Source organism: Boleophthalmus pectinirostris, unplaced genomic scaffold (assembly GCF_026225935.1).
Source record: "Boleophthalmus pectinirostris isolate CB_2022bp ecotype Guang Dong unplaced genomic scaffold, ASM2622593v1 HiC_scaffold_6, whole genome shotgun sequence".
In the NCBI taxonomy this organism is placed as follows: domain Eukaryota; kingdom Metazoa; phylum Chordata; class Actinopteri; order Gobiiformes; family Gobiidae; genus Boleophthalmus; species Boleophthalmus pectinirostris.
In genome coordinates this window covers 34573972-34589713 of record NW_026571447.1, presented here as the reverse complement: position 1 = coordinate 34589713, position 15742 = coordinate 34573972, and the positions used below count along the sequence as shown (strand labels likewise).

The window sequence follows — 15742 nt, the reverse complement described above, 5'->3', positions numbered from 1 at the left end:
AGTCAAATTAACACGCTGTAACATACACAAACAGATACAGATGCACTGCACACACACACACAAACACACACACACACACATACACGCACACAAACGCACAACCAGGGCTGGGGACCAATATGAGTCTACTGTGTGGGATTGGAGCGTTAAAGTTAAATATTTATCGTGTAACTTTTCTGTTGTAGGATCCACCACCTGCTTGTCTCCATGGAGATGTTAATGCTTTGACTGGAATGTTCAACAAGAATTCAACGTCTCAATGTCTCCATGGAAATAACAATCTGTGTATCATTCGTTTATTTGTTTTTCAGTATAAACCAAAAATAAGAAAATGAAAAAAAAAAAAATTTCTTCATTATTTGACGCAAAAACATTTTGTGTAACAAATTGTGTAACAATTTGTTTTTCAGTTTTCAATTTTGTGTTTAAATGAATAATGGAAAAAACAGATAATGGTCGTTTCCCGTTTCCGTGACGCAGGACTATTGTGCCGTATACGGACTGAACCAGGACTGAATTAGGACTAAAACAGGACTAAACCGTTTTCAGTTCTGGTCTGGTCCCGGTCTCAGTCCAGATCTCAATCACAGTCTGGTCCTGATCTGGTCCTGGCCTCAGTCCTGGTCCTGTTCCTGGTCTCAGTCCCAGTCTCAGTTTTGGTCCCGGTCCCAGTCTATTTCCGGACCCGATCTATGTCCTGGACTCAGTCCCGGTCTGATTCTGGTCTGGTCCCAGACCTGGTTCAGTCCTGGTCCAGTCCGTACGTGGCGCAAAAGTCTTGTTTTTCAGCTTAACTCATGTAAACGGGAAATGGTCATTATCCTTTTTTTTTCCATTATTAATTTAAACACAAAATCGAAAACTGAAAAAACGAATCGTTTTATGTTTTTTCATTTTGCTTTTGGAGACAAATAATGAAGAAATCATTTTCTTATTTTTGGTTTTATACTGAAAAACAAATGAACAAATGATACACGGATTCTGATGCTACCAGGTCAAGTTACAGGTCAGTTCTGTGGAGAGGCGAATCTGCTCACAGTAAGAATAGATGTTTTTAGGAATAAAACACAATTGTGATACAATAAAGGCAACATTGATAAATTTAATACTATATTGTGGGAAAAGCAATAGCATCTCCATGGAAACAAGTCAAGGCAAACGCCCCACCAGAAAAGTTACACTATAAACCTTTAAGATGATACTGGTAAATATTGAAGCCTGGTTCTTGAATTGAAAGGTCTCCAGCCCTTTGCAGAACTCGCACACTCCGGGCGATTCAAACAAACACACAGTGGGTCACATGGCTCAGTCTCTCTCTCAGGGCAGTGGCCAATCACAGGCTTCAGAGCAGCGGGGGGCGGGGTCATAAAGGGGCGGGGCCTTATCTGGACAATCTTTTGTATCGTTATCATTTGTAGCTGCATACTGGATACAGGGTCAATAAATACAATAAATAAAGAGCGTACAATCTCAAGAAAAAACAAAACAAAACAAAAACACATTTTAAACTGATCTTGAATACAAAATACAACAAATTCATATTAGGATTCGTTCGTTACTTTTTTATTTAAGCAATCACTGCTAAATCCCGTAGGAAGAAGGGCATCAACGTCTTTCCCCTTGATAAAATTCACCAAACATTCCCTTTGTTCCGGCTTTAAATCCTTGATCCTTGCCAACACAGAATGTATGTCTTTGTTTACTACCACAAAAGGGATGCACTCATGGTTTCACAGCTCTTCTCTGATTGGCCGGTGCACGGTCTACAACTTGCAAACAGTCTAGTGCACAGGTGTCAAACATAAGGCCCGGGGGCCAGATCCGGCCCTCCAAGACCTTTAATGTGCCCCTTGGGTGATCTACTAAAATATTTTAATTATATTTTCTATTAAAATCTTGTTAATTTTCTGTGGTGTTTATCACAGCAGCGTCTCCAGCGTCTCTGTACGTGGCCCCTCCCACCAGAGCAGCACAAATGAAGACTTGCCTCTTTCCAAACGCTCTTAAAGGACGATCGTTTTGACTGTTGACCGTGACACCCTCATCAGAAAAATGTCAAAAATGAGAAAAGTGGAGCCGAGTGCAGGATTTTCCAAGAAAAATTTACTTATTCCTATTTGCATACAAGATAATGTTAAAACTTTGTGTTGAAATAGAATTTTTCTTAAAGTTTCAGGTTGTTCATAATATTATAATATTATAATAAGAAAGAGTGCATCACTTAAAAAAGATTTCTGTAATAGATTTGTGTTTCTCTGCACAAATATTTGAACTTATTGTTATTTTTGGGGTTTATATGACATGAGTTTTCTGATCCGGCCCCTTTGGGATCAAAGTAGGTTGGATACGGCCCCCGGACCAAAATGACTTTGACACCCCTGGTCTAGTGTATTCTGATTCCTGACCTAGTCACTGGAGAGAAATGAAATTGAGCAGAGGCACTAGGTACAAGATTATAACACAGATCAGAAACAGCGTAACATGTGCCTTTTAACCACAACAGCACCACATTAACAGACCTATTACATCCTGTTATGACATATGGCTACATCAGACTTACTTGAATTGATTTCCTGATTTTTTAATGTAACTGCCTACACCATATTTTATTCTCCCATCAACACTGAACATAGACGATTTGAGAAAGATGGTGTCCGATTGACCGCCAAGAGCAAAATGGATCAGGAACAAATGATTTCCAAGAATAGGCCAGCTCCATCACGGTCTGTGCTTCCCTGACTGTTTCTTACTGAATGTATTGGTATTGACAAGCTATAACAAACTCATCTGTTACGACGCGGCCTCTCGCTAAACAACAATTAAAGGTGGAATCGATTTTTGTAGCCCCTGGTCGGCGGGATTAAAAATCACATAATGGAAGAAACTCAATTCCAACTAAAAGGGCAGTTGGGCTGTTAAATGTAAGCTCGGGGCGGTCATATTAAAAGTCAATCAACGCTTTTGGAAATACAACACAGTTTTCCCCGACTCGGCAGTCAGGAGGAGAAATTTGAGCGGAGGTATGCTACGTGAAAAAACAGGGGAACAATTGTACAAGTCAGACGCAATTGTGGTTTGAAAATAAAAAGGCTGCCTTTCAAAATATTCGAAGTAAAAAAGACGGCGATGCTGTTTTTAGTTTATTTGTTTTCGTTTTTAAAGGTGCATTGTGTTGTGAGATGTTTTTGCTTTGTCTGGAATGCTTCACAGTGTGGCGTTAAACCTTTCTATCTTCATGGAGACCAAACCAGACCAAGTTACAAGTCAGATCTGTGGAGAGGCGACCCTGCTCACAGTTAGAGCGCCTGTTTTTCGGGGTATTTTTGAGCTATAAAACCACTATATAATAAAAGTAAGGCAGAGCTTTTTAATGTCACACTGTGGAACATTCCAGACATCTCCATAGAAACAAGCAGATGATGGACCCCCAATGAAAAAGTTACATAGTGCAGTTTTAAGTGTGATGTCACTTCCGGGTCCAGCATCACCATGTTTACAATTTCCTCTTTTTTAGCGGCAACACATTAAACTTTAAAAAAAAAAAAAAAAAAAAAAAAAAAAAACTATTATGAAGAAAGAAGAAAAGAAAAAAAAAAATCTCAAGATTCATTTTTGTATTTTTTTTAGTATATTTATGTAAAATCCAATAAAAAAATGTGGTTCATCAATGTAATAAAAGCGTGAATATACAGTATAATATATTTTTTGTCATAGCACTATTATGTCACCAGAAAAGTTCCCTAAGGTCCCTTTAGTATATTTACTTAAATTGTAAGGAAAAAAAAAAATAAAAATTTAAAAAAAAATATTAAAAATTTGGTTCATCCATATAATTAAAAACATGAATATACAGTATAATACATTTTATCAAAACGCCACCTCACCAGAAAAGTTACATAGTGTACCTTTAGTATATTTATTTAAAATGTAATAATATCTTTTTTTAAAGTGATTTGTCAGTGTAAAAAAAATTTGAATATACTGTAATATTTTTTGTCATATAGCTCAGGCAGCCACCTCAACAGAAAAGTTCCATAGTTTTGCTTTAGTATATTTATTTTTAAATGTAATAAAAAAATAAAAAATTCATGACTCATCTATGTGAAAAAAAATTAGAATATACAGTATAATATATATTTTTGTTATATGGCCACCTCCCCAGAAAAGTTCCATAGCGTCCATTTAGTATATTTATTTAAAACATATTTAAAAAAAAAAAAAAACGTGGTTCATCAATGTAAGAATTTATTTATTTTTTTTAAATTTGCAATTTATTCAGTGCTTTTTTTGTTCACATAAATCACAATATACATGTCCTATTTTTTTTTTCTTTCCCCACACATAAACTCAATATAAATGTAGAAAGTAGATTTAAAAAAAAAAAGAAAAAGAAAAGAAAAATGTGAATATACAGTATAATAATTTTGTCATATCGCCACCTCACCAGAAAAGGTCCATAAGACCCCTTTAGTATATTTATTTAAAATGGAAAAAAATGTGAGTGATTCGTCAATGTAAGAAAAATGTGAATATACTGTAATATTTTTTGTCATATCACCACCTCACCAGAAAAGTTACATAGTTTTGCTTTAGTATATTTATTTAAAATGTAATAAAAAAAAAAAAAAAAGTGGTTCATCATATTTTATCAAATCGCCACCTCACCAGAAAAGTTCCATAAAATCCCTTTAGTCTATTTATTTAAAATGTAATAACAAAAAAAAAAATAATAATTTATAATAATTAAAAAAAAAAACTCATTCGTTAATGTAAGAAAAAAAGTGAATATACTGTAATATTTTTTGTCATTTCACCACCTCACCAGAAAAGTTCCATAGTTTTGCTTTAGTATATTTATTTAAAATGTAATAAACAATGTGTTTCATCAGTGTAAGAAAAATAAGAATATACAGTATAATATATTTTATCAAATCAAAAGTTATGAAAAAATAAAAATAAATAAAAAAAATTAAAAAAATGTAGTTCGTCAATGTAAGGAAAACATGAATACACTAATATATTTTTTCATATCGCCTGGGCAGTCACCTCACTAGAAAAGCTAATGTACCTTTAGTATATTTATTCGAAATGTGATTAAAAAAAAAAATGTAAGAAAAATGAGAATATACAGTATAATATTTTTTGTCATGTCCCTACCTCATCAGAAAAGTTGCACTGTGTCCCTTTAACTCCGTAGCTGTAGTTTAATTCCCTCCCTCTCTCAGACAGAGATTTGCAGCAGAGGCAGTCAGCTCCGGTCTGACCCGGGCCCCTGGGAGCTTCATTAAAAACCACACACTTTAATTACCTTCATTTGGCTTGTTTTCCATTTAACCTGAAGGGGCACTTATAATATGGCTAAGTGCCTGTGTTATGTATAGACAGTGAAGGGCAAATTCTGCAAGTTTAAAAACAGCAGCAAATCACCACCATCGCTCAAATCCACTAAATACATTAAAAAATTTTAGCCTGGGGTCACATTTCTTTTGGTCTTATTCTGCTTTAGTGTTAACAAAGAAAGTTAATGGCGTTTTTCAGCTTAAATGTATATGCCAGATGCCCTTCCACATCCTTTATTGCAGTTTAGGATTGGATTCTAGCTCCTACACACAAAAAAAGAGAAGATATGACAATTTAAGGTCTGTATTACGCTATTTTCTGATGTGTTATAATGTTTTTCCTCATCACAAACAGACCTGGAGTTGTGTTTTGTACAGGTGCTCTACTGTGTTTTTACACTTCATACATCTTCACTGGAATAATTTCAGACCTGGAATTGCCAATCTCTACTGAACAAAATGTAAAATGTAGCTATTAACTTGAAAACAATGACAGATTTGGAGATATGGACAGACGAATGATAAAGGGTTACCGTATTTTTTGGACTATATGGTGCACTTAAAATCCTTTAATCTTCTCAAAAATCGACAGTACGCCTTATGTATTAATTCTGGTTGCGCTGACTGACCTCGAAGTGATTTTATGTGGTACACGGCGCTCAAAAATCTGTCAAAATGTTTTAGTACGACTTTGGTAAGCTACGAAGCCGCACCACTTGACTGGACTGTCGGAACATTACGGTGACCGAAGTCAGGAGCGTCACGGAGTAAAGGGCGCCTTGTCGCAGAAAGAAAAATCACACCTATTCCACTGAGTCGTGTCCTTTAGTTTGACAGAAGCTGACCTCATCAGAGCACATGGAGTGAGCTGTTTTTTTCAGATCTTATAGTTTACGCAAATGAGCCACGTGGTTTTAAGTTTAGTTTCTGTAAAACGTAAACAAATGTGCGCAAAGCTGCATTAAACACATTATTACTCAGTGTATATTTGAGTCGTCTTCATAGAAAAAAATAAATAAAATTACATTAGCCACCCATATTCACATTCATAATCCACATTCACCAAGACAGGGAGGCGATGCAGGGTGAATTATGCCACGATCTGCCGATGGATCATGGACGCCTGGGCTAAGGGATCAGTCTCAAGTGTCGTCCGTTTGTTTTGTTTAACACGCCTTATAATCCAGTGTACCTTATGTATGAAAACAGAAGAGCAATTTCAACATTCGTGATATTACACCTTATAATCCAGTGCGCCTTATAGTCTGAAAAATACGGTACTCAAATGTGAATGTGAATGAAAGAAACACAACTCCAGGTCGGTTTTTGAGGAGGTAGCAACATTATAACATGTCTTAAAGCTCACAAGAGTCAATTTTGTGTAAAATAGGACCTTTAACTTTGAGCTGGTTAAACTACAACTACACATTTACTTAAATAAACAAATGAAAAAAAAAAAAAAGAGGTAGTAGGTCAAGGGTTCAGTTCTCCAAAGCCAAATACAACATCTAAAACAAAAACAAAACCACCCCTGTTGGATTATTGGTGAGGACTTGCATACACTTCTACATTGCATGAGTTGAAATTGAAAATGATTGTTGCATTTTGATATAAATATATATTATGTCAAAAATAATCTTTCCTAATCCATAAATCCAGTTATTTCCATTTGACACTGTTGTTTTGGTGTGAGGTCGAATAAAGCCGCTGTTGAAAAGTGAAACGAAGCATGGCTGTGTTTGAGCGTAAACATGGTATTTATGTAATCACCGACCATCTCACAAATCACACAGTATGTTTCACAGTCTAACGGACCTCATGACCTGCTGCTGAACCAAAATAACACCGCCATTTTGCTCTGACCTATTTACACTAGCAGAGTGGATTCAAACTGAGGCCTATGTAGAGATTGTAGTACTCAGGAACATTCACTCAGCTGCTTTGACATAACTTTTTGAAAAACATGTGCTTATGTGAGTAGTTTTTGCCTAACTTTTACTTGTACTTGTGAAATATACCGTGGCTGTAAGTGACACGTTTTTCATGGTTTGGGTGTTTCCTGTGACTTATACTCCGGTGCGACTTATATATTAAATTTTTCACACTGAAGCGGTGAGAGGCTCTAGTCTTGTGTGTGAGTATCTGCTGCTCCTGTTCTTCCTGTACCACTGTCACTCAGCTCTACTGCACATGTCTCCTGCAGAAAGAGCCTCTGTCCTGTCTGTATCATGTCAGTCGATCGCACCATTACTTCTGTACCAATTTTAAGAAACTTATAAAGACGACTGAGAAGACTGAACACAAATGCCCCCAAAAAGAAAATCATATTTTGCAGATTACAAACTGCAAGTTGTGAAATCTGCAGCTGAAAACGGTAATCGAGCAGCAGAATGAAAGTTTGGAGTGAGCGAGAAACTTGTGACACTTGATGCACCATGCAGCTTTCCTGAAGTCACTGGATGGATCGATAAAGCCTGAACTTCAGTGACACTGAAACCATCTTGTCAGGATTCAGAAAGACCGGAATAATTCTAACTGGAACTGATGCTGAGTCTGACGACAGTTACACAGAAGAGGAAGCGTCGCTCTGTTTACCTCCAGAGGTCAAGGAGTTGCTGAGAAGTGACACCGAGGATGAAGAATTCAGTGGATTTAGTGATTTGGAGTGAGATGGAGAGTTTGGTAAACTTGTTATGTTCTGTTGTTTATGCTATACTGAAGAACTGTTCACATGTGACGTTAACAGTCTGTTGTTCTCTGTTCTATTGTTATTACTAGAACTTGCTTTTCAAGATGAAATGTCGGCTCCTGGTCTTTGATTTTATGAAATAAATTTCCCCCAAAAAGTGCAACTTATCATCTGGTGCAACTTATATATGTTTTTTTTTTTTCTTCATTATGCATTTTTTGGCTAGTGTGATGTAATGTTTGAAATAAAACTAACCTTGCATCGCATGAACTGTCACATGTTGAGGGACTATTTTCTCATATATCAGTCCGCAGTTTCTATCAGGAAGTACAACTCGCTGCTTTGGTTTTACTTCTAAAATTATTCTATCAACACAGACATTCACATCGACAGTCTGGCGTAATAATAGATTTGATTTGGGTGTTTTGTGGAGTTGGTAAGACTGTTTTAGTGACAGAATAACTATGGCCATTGACATGTACTAGCCTCGCACCAGCGACTTCTGCAAATACAAGGACTGGATGGAGTATTTCAAAAAGTGTCTCCACACGTCTCCAACACTCTGGCTCACTAGGAAATGAGGCTCTATGTCCAAAATTCTGGACTGTCCCTTTAATACTACGCACACACTACATATATATTTGCAGTTCAACGGGAACAGTAAAGTAAAGTCGTAGTAAAAGTACCTTATGCATAAACATAACCTCTGAAACAACTGCTTAGTCCTGGATGGATCTAATTATATAAATACACAACAGCACTAACAAGAAGTTGACATAGAAACAAAACATCTGTATTATATGATATGATATTACTCTTTCTCTCCTCTTCCACTCCTCCACACAGAGCGCATCTTTATCAAACTAAATGAACCTGAGGCAAGAGACATAACCTTTAGAGAGAAGCTAATTAGAGGCACGCTACAACTGTTAGCTTCATTTTCCGCGTACACACTCAGGAGGAAAACTGGGGCAGCTGTGGTGTTGATATAAGAGCAGCTAATCTACTACATATTAAAAGATAATATTGTGTATGAAGTCGATTTGGTGTTGCTTTTTGTCTTGCAGTCTCAACTAAAAGAAGAATAACATTTGCAATTTTAGAGAATTTGATAATCCAACCTTTTTATAACTACTAGAAGTGTAACAATAACCAAAATATCCTGATATCGTATCATCAAGTCTCTCAATAATATCGTGGACCATCACAATCTATCGAATCACAAGTTTCTATGCTTACACTCATTGTTATGGTGCAGCAATAGCTAAAAAAACAGAGGGAACTACATATCCCATGATCCTTTGCTCCATTTTGATGCGAACTACCTGAAGAAATAGCAGTTCTAAGCACTTTTAAATCTTAGTTCTTTGAATTAAGTCTTGTCAAGGCATTTTAAAAGGAAAAAGTAACATATTTTGTTTGCCTCCACAAAATATCGTAACAAATATCGAAATATCGTTAGATTTGGATATTGTTACATCCCTAATTACTACTTATATTGTTTTACTGTCACAGCCGACAGTTTAGTTCTGTTTAATACAAAAATATTCCAGATTAAATGTTTTCTGCATTTGGGAGACACTGAGATATTTGGGATACTACAAATTCAGAATCAAAATATGTTTCGTGAGTTGTATTCATGAATTTCAGTTTCCTGCTACATGGTGCCATTTTGAGGACGTATGTTGGGATGATTGTTAATTACTATGACAACAGTCCTGACTCCTAACTTCTCATCATTATGAAACCCATCATACTGACATCGCCAGTGAACGAAATTTATAAACTAGGAAGGCGAGACTGGAGCAACACAAGGACTTGGAACTGAACCTTCTAGATATGAGGCAAGAGCGCTACACCAACTTAAGCCGGACGTACACTGTGCGATTTTTGGCCCGTTTCTGAGGTGATTTTTCACTTGTGCGAATGTTTTTGGGATTGGGTCGAGTTTTGGCTTAATCTTGTGTCGTGCTTTGTGTTGTAAACATGGGGTAACGAGAACCGATTAGTACCTCATGACCAGGTCCCAATCTGCAATCGTAGGTCACAAGAATATCAGACCTGCTTGAAATCCATTCACCTCTCATGAAAGTTTCGCTCTGTTAAAGTCGTTCGTATACTGTGAGTTTATTGCTTCAAAAAGTGAATTCTGGTTAAGTGGCAGAAGATGGGACAAGATCTCGCAAGACATAATTACCACAAGACTGTGCACACATGAGGAAAATTATCTTATCTTTTCCTTACATTGTTGCCTTGGTTTAACTTTGTTGAGTAACGCCTCTTGAGAAGCTGTGATACCAAAAAAAGCTGCTACAACAATAGCAAAACTGTAAAATTAAATAAAGAAAAACTTGTGAAGCAAAACATTACGAATTGAATGGCATCAAAATCTCATCTTGTCTCGATCTCGTGGACTGAATTTCAACACATGTAGAAACTGTGTCTTGTCCCATCCCTAATGTAGGTCGCAAGAAAATCAAACCTGTTTGAAATGCAGTCGCCGCTCGTGAGGGTTTCGCTCTGCTGAAGTGCGAGAACATGAATCGTGAGCTGTGAGCTTTTAAACCCTGCGATTTGGTCGTACAGTTTGAGTGAAACTATCAAAAATACTGCACAGTGTACGTCCGGCATTAACCAAAAAGCCAAGTAGATTCCTGTTGTCCTGTGCAAATGATGTTGTATTGAGAAAATCAGGTGCACAACCACACAAACCAAACACATTCAAGCAACTACTATTTCCTACAACTAAAATATAATAATTATTAAAGCCCCTGTACCTGATTTTTCCCACGTTTTTGAGCAAAATTTGACTTGCCGCAGTACAGATATAATTTAAAAGCAGCTCTTGAGGTCAAAGATGTCCACTGTGTCTGCCCATTTTATTGTCCAATAATCAGAAAGTATGAAAGTTGTAAGGTAAGTACGGTAATAACTTTGGACCAAACTGTTTTAAATTAACTATTTCTGCGTTTTCATGTTTTTAAGAGAGCGAAAATCAGGTACAGAGTCTTTAATGTCTCCACTATGTTAGAATGGTTTAATATCTAAAAATTATTCGTCAAACTAACTACAACCAATCCAAAAAAAGAATAGAGCAAGTTTATGGAGGGAAAACTAACATCTAATTGGTTAAGAGAGAAAAGTGGGAGGGGCAAGTATTGATTTTATTTCCGTTTTACCCAATCACTGATGACATGGGAGGGGGCTTCTGGGACAGAGGAGTTCCTGATTGGACAGCCCTGAGTGAGAGAGAGGGGATTCGGTGCAAACTCAAACAATTCAGACAGCAAAAAAACAGTTCAACACACAGGTCAAAGGTCATCAAAGAAAGAAGCAAACATTTTATAAGAGGAGAGAAAGAGAGAGAGAGAGAGAGAGAGAAAGAACAAGTGACACAACAATAGCACACAATGCCCGTGGAGACACAACAGAAAGATGCGTGGTACTGTCAAAGGAAGCAGAGGCACTGGAAAATACACTTAGCTGAATTATTATAAGTTTTGTTTATGTATATTTTGATTTTTGGGGAGATTTTAACCATATTTGTTCAATAATTTAAGTAATTCTGCATTTTACGTAGCTGCGTTTCACTGCAAAAAGTCCAAATATTATTACGTTATTACACATTGGGAAATAGCAATGTTCAAGGCGTCCAAAGCGACTTAAATGCACAGTAATTCATCGTCTAAGTACAGCATTGTGATTGCCATGGTAACTGAAAATATTAGATATGAAACGTTAATGGTTAGAATTCGGTTCTATATCAAATAAATTATGAATAGATAATGATACAAATATGATATAACTATTTCTTAACCTTATTTAAATTAGGGGTGTGTAAAAATATCAAAATATCGATATATTGTGTAGTTTAATGTGATGAAAAAGCCTCTGTCCTGCTGCAACTAGCGAAATACTCAGCCAAAAATGATAATCGAGCAGCAGAAAGTAAGTTTGGAGTGAGTGAGAAATTGTGTCATTTAATGTGATGATAAAATTTCTATATCGTGGGCTGCTGTATCGATAGATCGCCACGAGTATTTTTTTGGTATATTTTACTACATTTTTTCGTTACAGAGCTACAGTTTTGTTGCTTGTTTAAAGGAAGGAAACGTGTTTATGCAGCACATTTGACATTTTCACTGTTTTGATGATTAAAATGTTTATGTTTCATATAAACTTTGCACAAGAAGTGGTTTAAAAAAGACTTTTTAATATCACAGACATGATTTTGCCATTAGTTTTTATTGAACCGTATCTAATCAATTTGAAATATATCGTATCGAATCGAAAGTGTACTGTATCGAGATATGTATTGTATCGTGTCAGCAACTTCTTAATGATACCCAGCTCTAATCGTGATACTAAATTTGGAGATACAGTATCGTTCTCATGAGATGTTGTATCGTTATATCGCCAAGAATATTTTTTGGTATCTTTTTGGAATTTTTTTTGTGACTGCACTACAATTTGTTGTTTATTTAGTGGAAGAAAACTTGTTTATGTAATACACTTGACATATTCACTGTTTTGATGAGTAAAATAGATGAAATTTGCACAAAAAGTGGCTTAACAAAAAAATACTGTTGCTAAAATATATTTGGTTATTAAAAAACAGCAAAATATCTGAGAGTATCAATAAGATTATCCCATATATCACCATACCATGAAAATATCGTATTGTATTGCGTATCGTGAGGGACCCTATGATTCCCAGCCCTAATTTAAACAGCCGCACACGCAACTTGGCTTGATTTTAAGGGATATTTACTCATCCCTGTTAAGACTATTGCTTCAAAAAGTGAATTCTGGTTAAATGGCAGAGGATGTTTCTTAGGGATGGGACAAGTTCTCACAAGATATAATTACCACAAGAGTGTGCAGAAATGAGGAAAATTATCTCATGAGATTTTTACTTACATTTTTACATTTGCCTTGGTTTAAATTAGTTGTGTAAAGGCCCGTTCACACCAAGGCGTCAAAGCGTCCAGTTTCAATGTAAAGTCTATGTGGACGCGCGACTAGAGCGTCCTGCGTTTTTGCGGCGCGTTTTCGGCGTCAGCGCGGCGCGAATCTGGCGTCAGCGCGGCGCGTCTTGAGCGTTTTGGCGTCAGCGGCCAAGACGCGCGTCCAAAGCGTCAGCGTCAAGAAGTTGAAAATGCTGAACTTTTCGCGTCAGACGCGCCGCATCAACCAATCAGGGACGAGTATCCAGTGACGCAGCGACGTTATTATCAGGAAGCAAGACCCGAGAACCAGAACGAGAACCACAAACATGAGCGGAGCATAAATATATACGCCACAATCACCGAGCCGATCGCGAGGACTACACTAGACCTGGACCAGGACTCGACCGGGACTAAACAAGGACTAGACCGGGAGTAGACCGAGACTAGACCGAGACTAGACCAGGACTAGACCGGTATTAGACCAGGACTAGACCGGGAGTGTCATTAGCAGGAGTATAAATATATATACGCCCCAGTCGTCGACCCGATCTCCTCCACTGATGTTTTATGTCATAAAAACACTCTCTCAGTCTGGTCTGATATTGTTTCGGGAAAAGAGCGGGACCGAGCTCTTGTTTCCAGGGCAACGGACGCGCGTCAAGTATTTTTGTCCCGTTTGTCCACAGGCGTCAAAGACGCGCGTCGGGGGCGTCTAAACTCAAATGCAAACGCGTCCAAATAGAGGCGTCAAGGCGTTTTTTGACGCTTTGGTGTGAACGCCCCTTAACTCTTCTTGAGAAGCTGTGATACTAAACAATAAACAATAACAACAATATCAAAACTGTAAAATTAAATAAAGCAAAAATTGTGAAGCGAAAATTATAAACTGAATGGCAAATCAAAATCTCATCTTGTCTCAATCTCATGGACTGAATTTCAACACGTCTCGCCTCGAAGAAATTGCGTCTTGTCCCATCCCTAATGTTTGTACAATCTAACAACTTTTTTCTTCTATGTCTACTCTTTTAGTTTTAATTTGCTACTAATGAATCAACTAATCCAAATTTCATAAATAGCCAATAAAGAACGAAATGGTACAGAAACTACAAATATAACAATTAATCATGGCAATCACAAAAGCTTTTAAAAATATATCAACTGGTAATTGTTTTGTCATTTTAAAAACAAACTTAACATTTAAAATCTTCCGCTTCCTTTCACTTGGAAATAATAAAAAGCCAGACACAGAAGTTCACATCAAAACACACAAAGCAGCAGAAGGAAAATGTCTCAAACTTAAAAACAACAATGAGATGTGTGGTGTGCTCCGTTTGTGAAGGACCAACAACCAGCTAATTTAACCAATGAAAATCCACTTTAAATAAGGACAAAATACAGCTTATGTCTATATCTTCAGAATAAAATGGCCTCTGTTGGAATTTTTATGTTACAATTTTGTGCGTTTTGAGATTTTTAAAGTCACAGTGTGGCTGCTAAGTTGTCGAATATTGTAAAATTGTGCGCTGGTTGCTGGTCGCTGTGTTAAATGAGGAGTGACAGAAGCGTACCCGGCCCTCTCCTTCAGTTTCATGTCAGTGATGCCGTCTTTGGACACCAGTTTGTTAAAGACGAGGATCCCGATCACCATGTTAACCTGCAACACAAGACACACAAAGGGTCAAAAAGAAGCAAATAATAAAATCTGGAATGTTCCCGGTTTTGGCATTAAACGTATCTATTCTGTATTTAGTCACTAACATGAGTTTTTATTGACTTGAAAATTGAAAAGTTTATTCTTACTGTGTGTGGGCTCACCTCTCCACAGATCTGACAAATAACTATAAGGATAATGCCATACTGCGGAACATTTCAGGCAACATATCCACGGAGAAAAGCAGGTGACGGACCCTTTAAAGCTGTATTATGTAGCTTTCCTTGTGTAAAGTCCGCCGTGAGCTTGTTTCCATTTAAGTGTTACTGTTTTGCCTGGAATGTTTCACAGTATGGCTTTAAATTTATTCATCTCTATATGGGACAAGGCCAAGCTAAAGGTAAGATCTACAGAGTGGCGACCTTGCTCTAACTTTAAAAAATGTGCATGTTTTTAAGGCTTTTACTTTAGAATGAGGAGAAAAAAAAAAATATCAAATTAATGGCATGGAACATTTCAGGCCGAGCGCTTACATCTTCAAGCAGAAAAGTTACATACTTCAGCTTTAAATAGACCTAAAAACACTCAAAACTTTATGTACTTGTATATTAAAATGTTCACACTGACAGCTGTGAGAGGCTCTAGTCTTGTGTGTCAGTATTAGCTGCTCCTGTTCCTCCTGTACCACTGTCAACTTCACTCTAACTGCGCATTTGTCTTCCTGCAGAAAGAGCCTCTGTCCTGCTTTGAGTATTGAGTAGTGAATAATATTCAGCCGAAAAAGGGTTCAATCAAGCAGCAAGAAAAGAAAGTTTGGAATTGAGCGAGAAACTTAAAGTGAGGGAACTGGCAGAAGTTCAGTTGAGGATTTTGAAAGAACACAGCCTCATGAGAACTGGGAGGATGCACCATGAAACTTTCCTGGAGTCACTGGATGGATCGACAAAGTCTGGACTTCAGTGACACCTTGAAACCATTTTCTGTCGGGATTCAGAAAGGCCGGAATAATTCTAACTGGAACTGATGCTGAGTCTGACGACAGCTACACAGAAGAGGAAGTAGCACTCTGTTTACCTCTGGAGGTCATGGAATTGCTCAGAAATAATGCCGAGGA

The 15742-nt window shown here is 37.1% G+C and overlaps 1 protein-coding gene across 1 annotated transcript in view; it reads right to left on the bottom strand.

The window, feature by feature from the left end:
- Nucleotides 1-15742, bottom strand: part of adgrb1a (adhesion G protein-coupled receptor B1a) — a 264634-nt gene that overhangs the window by 25395 nt on the left and 223497 nt on the right. The window contains exons 23-24 of the mRNA XM_055163913.1: nt 14546-14631; nt 11208-11267 (exon numbers count right to left, since the gene is read on the bottom strand). Coding sequence (XP_055019888.1) covers nt 11208-11267; nt 14546-14631 — 146 coding nt within the window. The remainder of the gene's footprint in view (nt 1-11207; nt 11268-14545; nt 14632-15742) is intronic.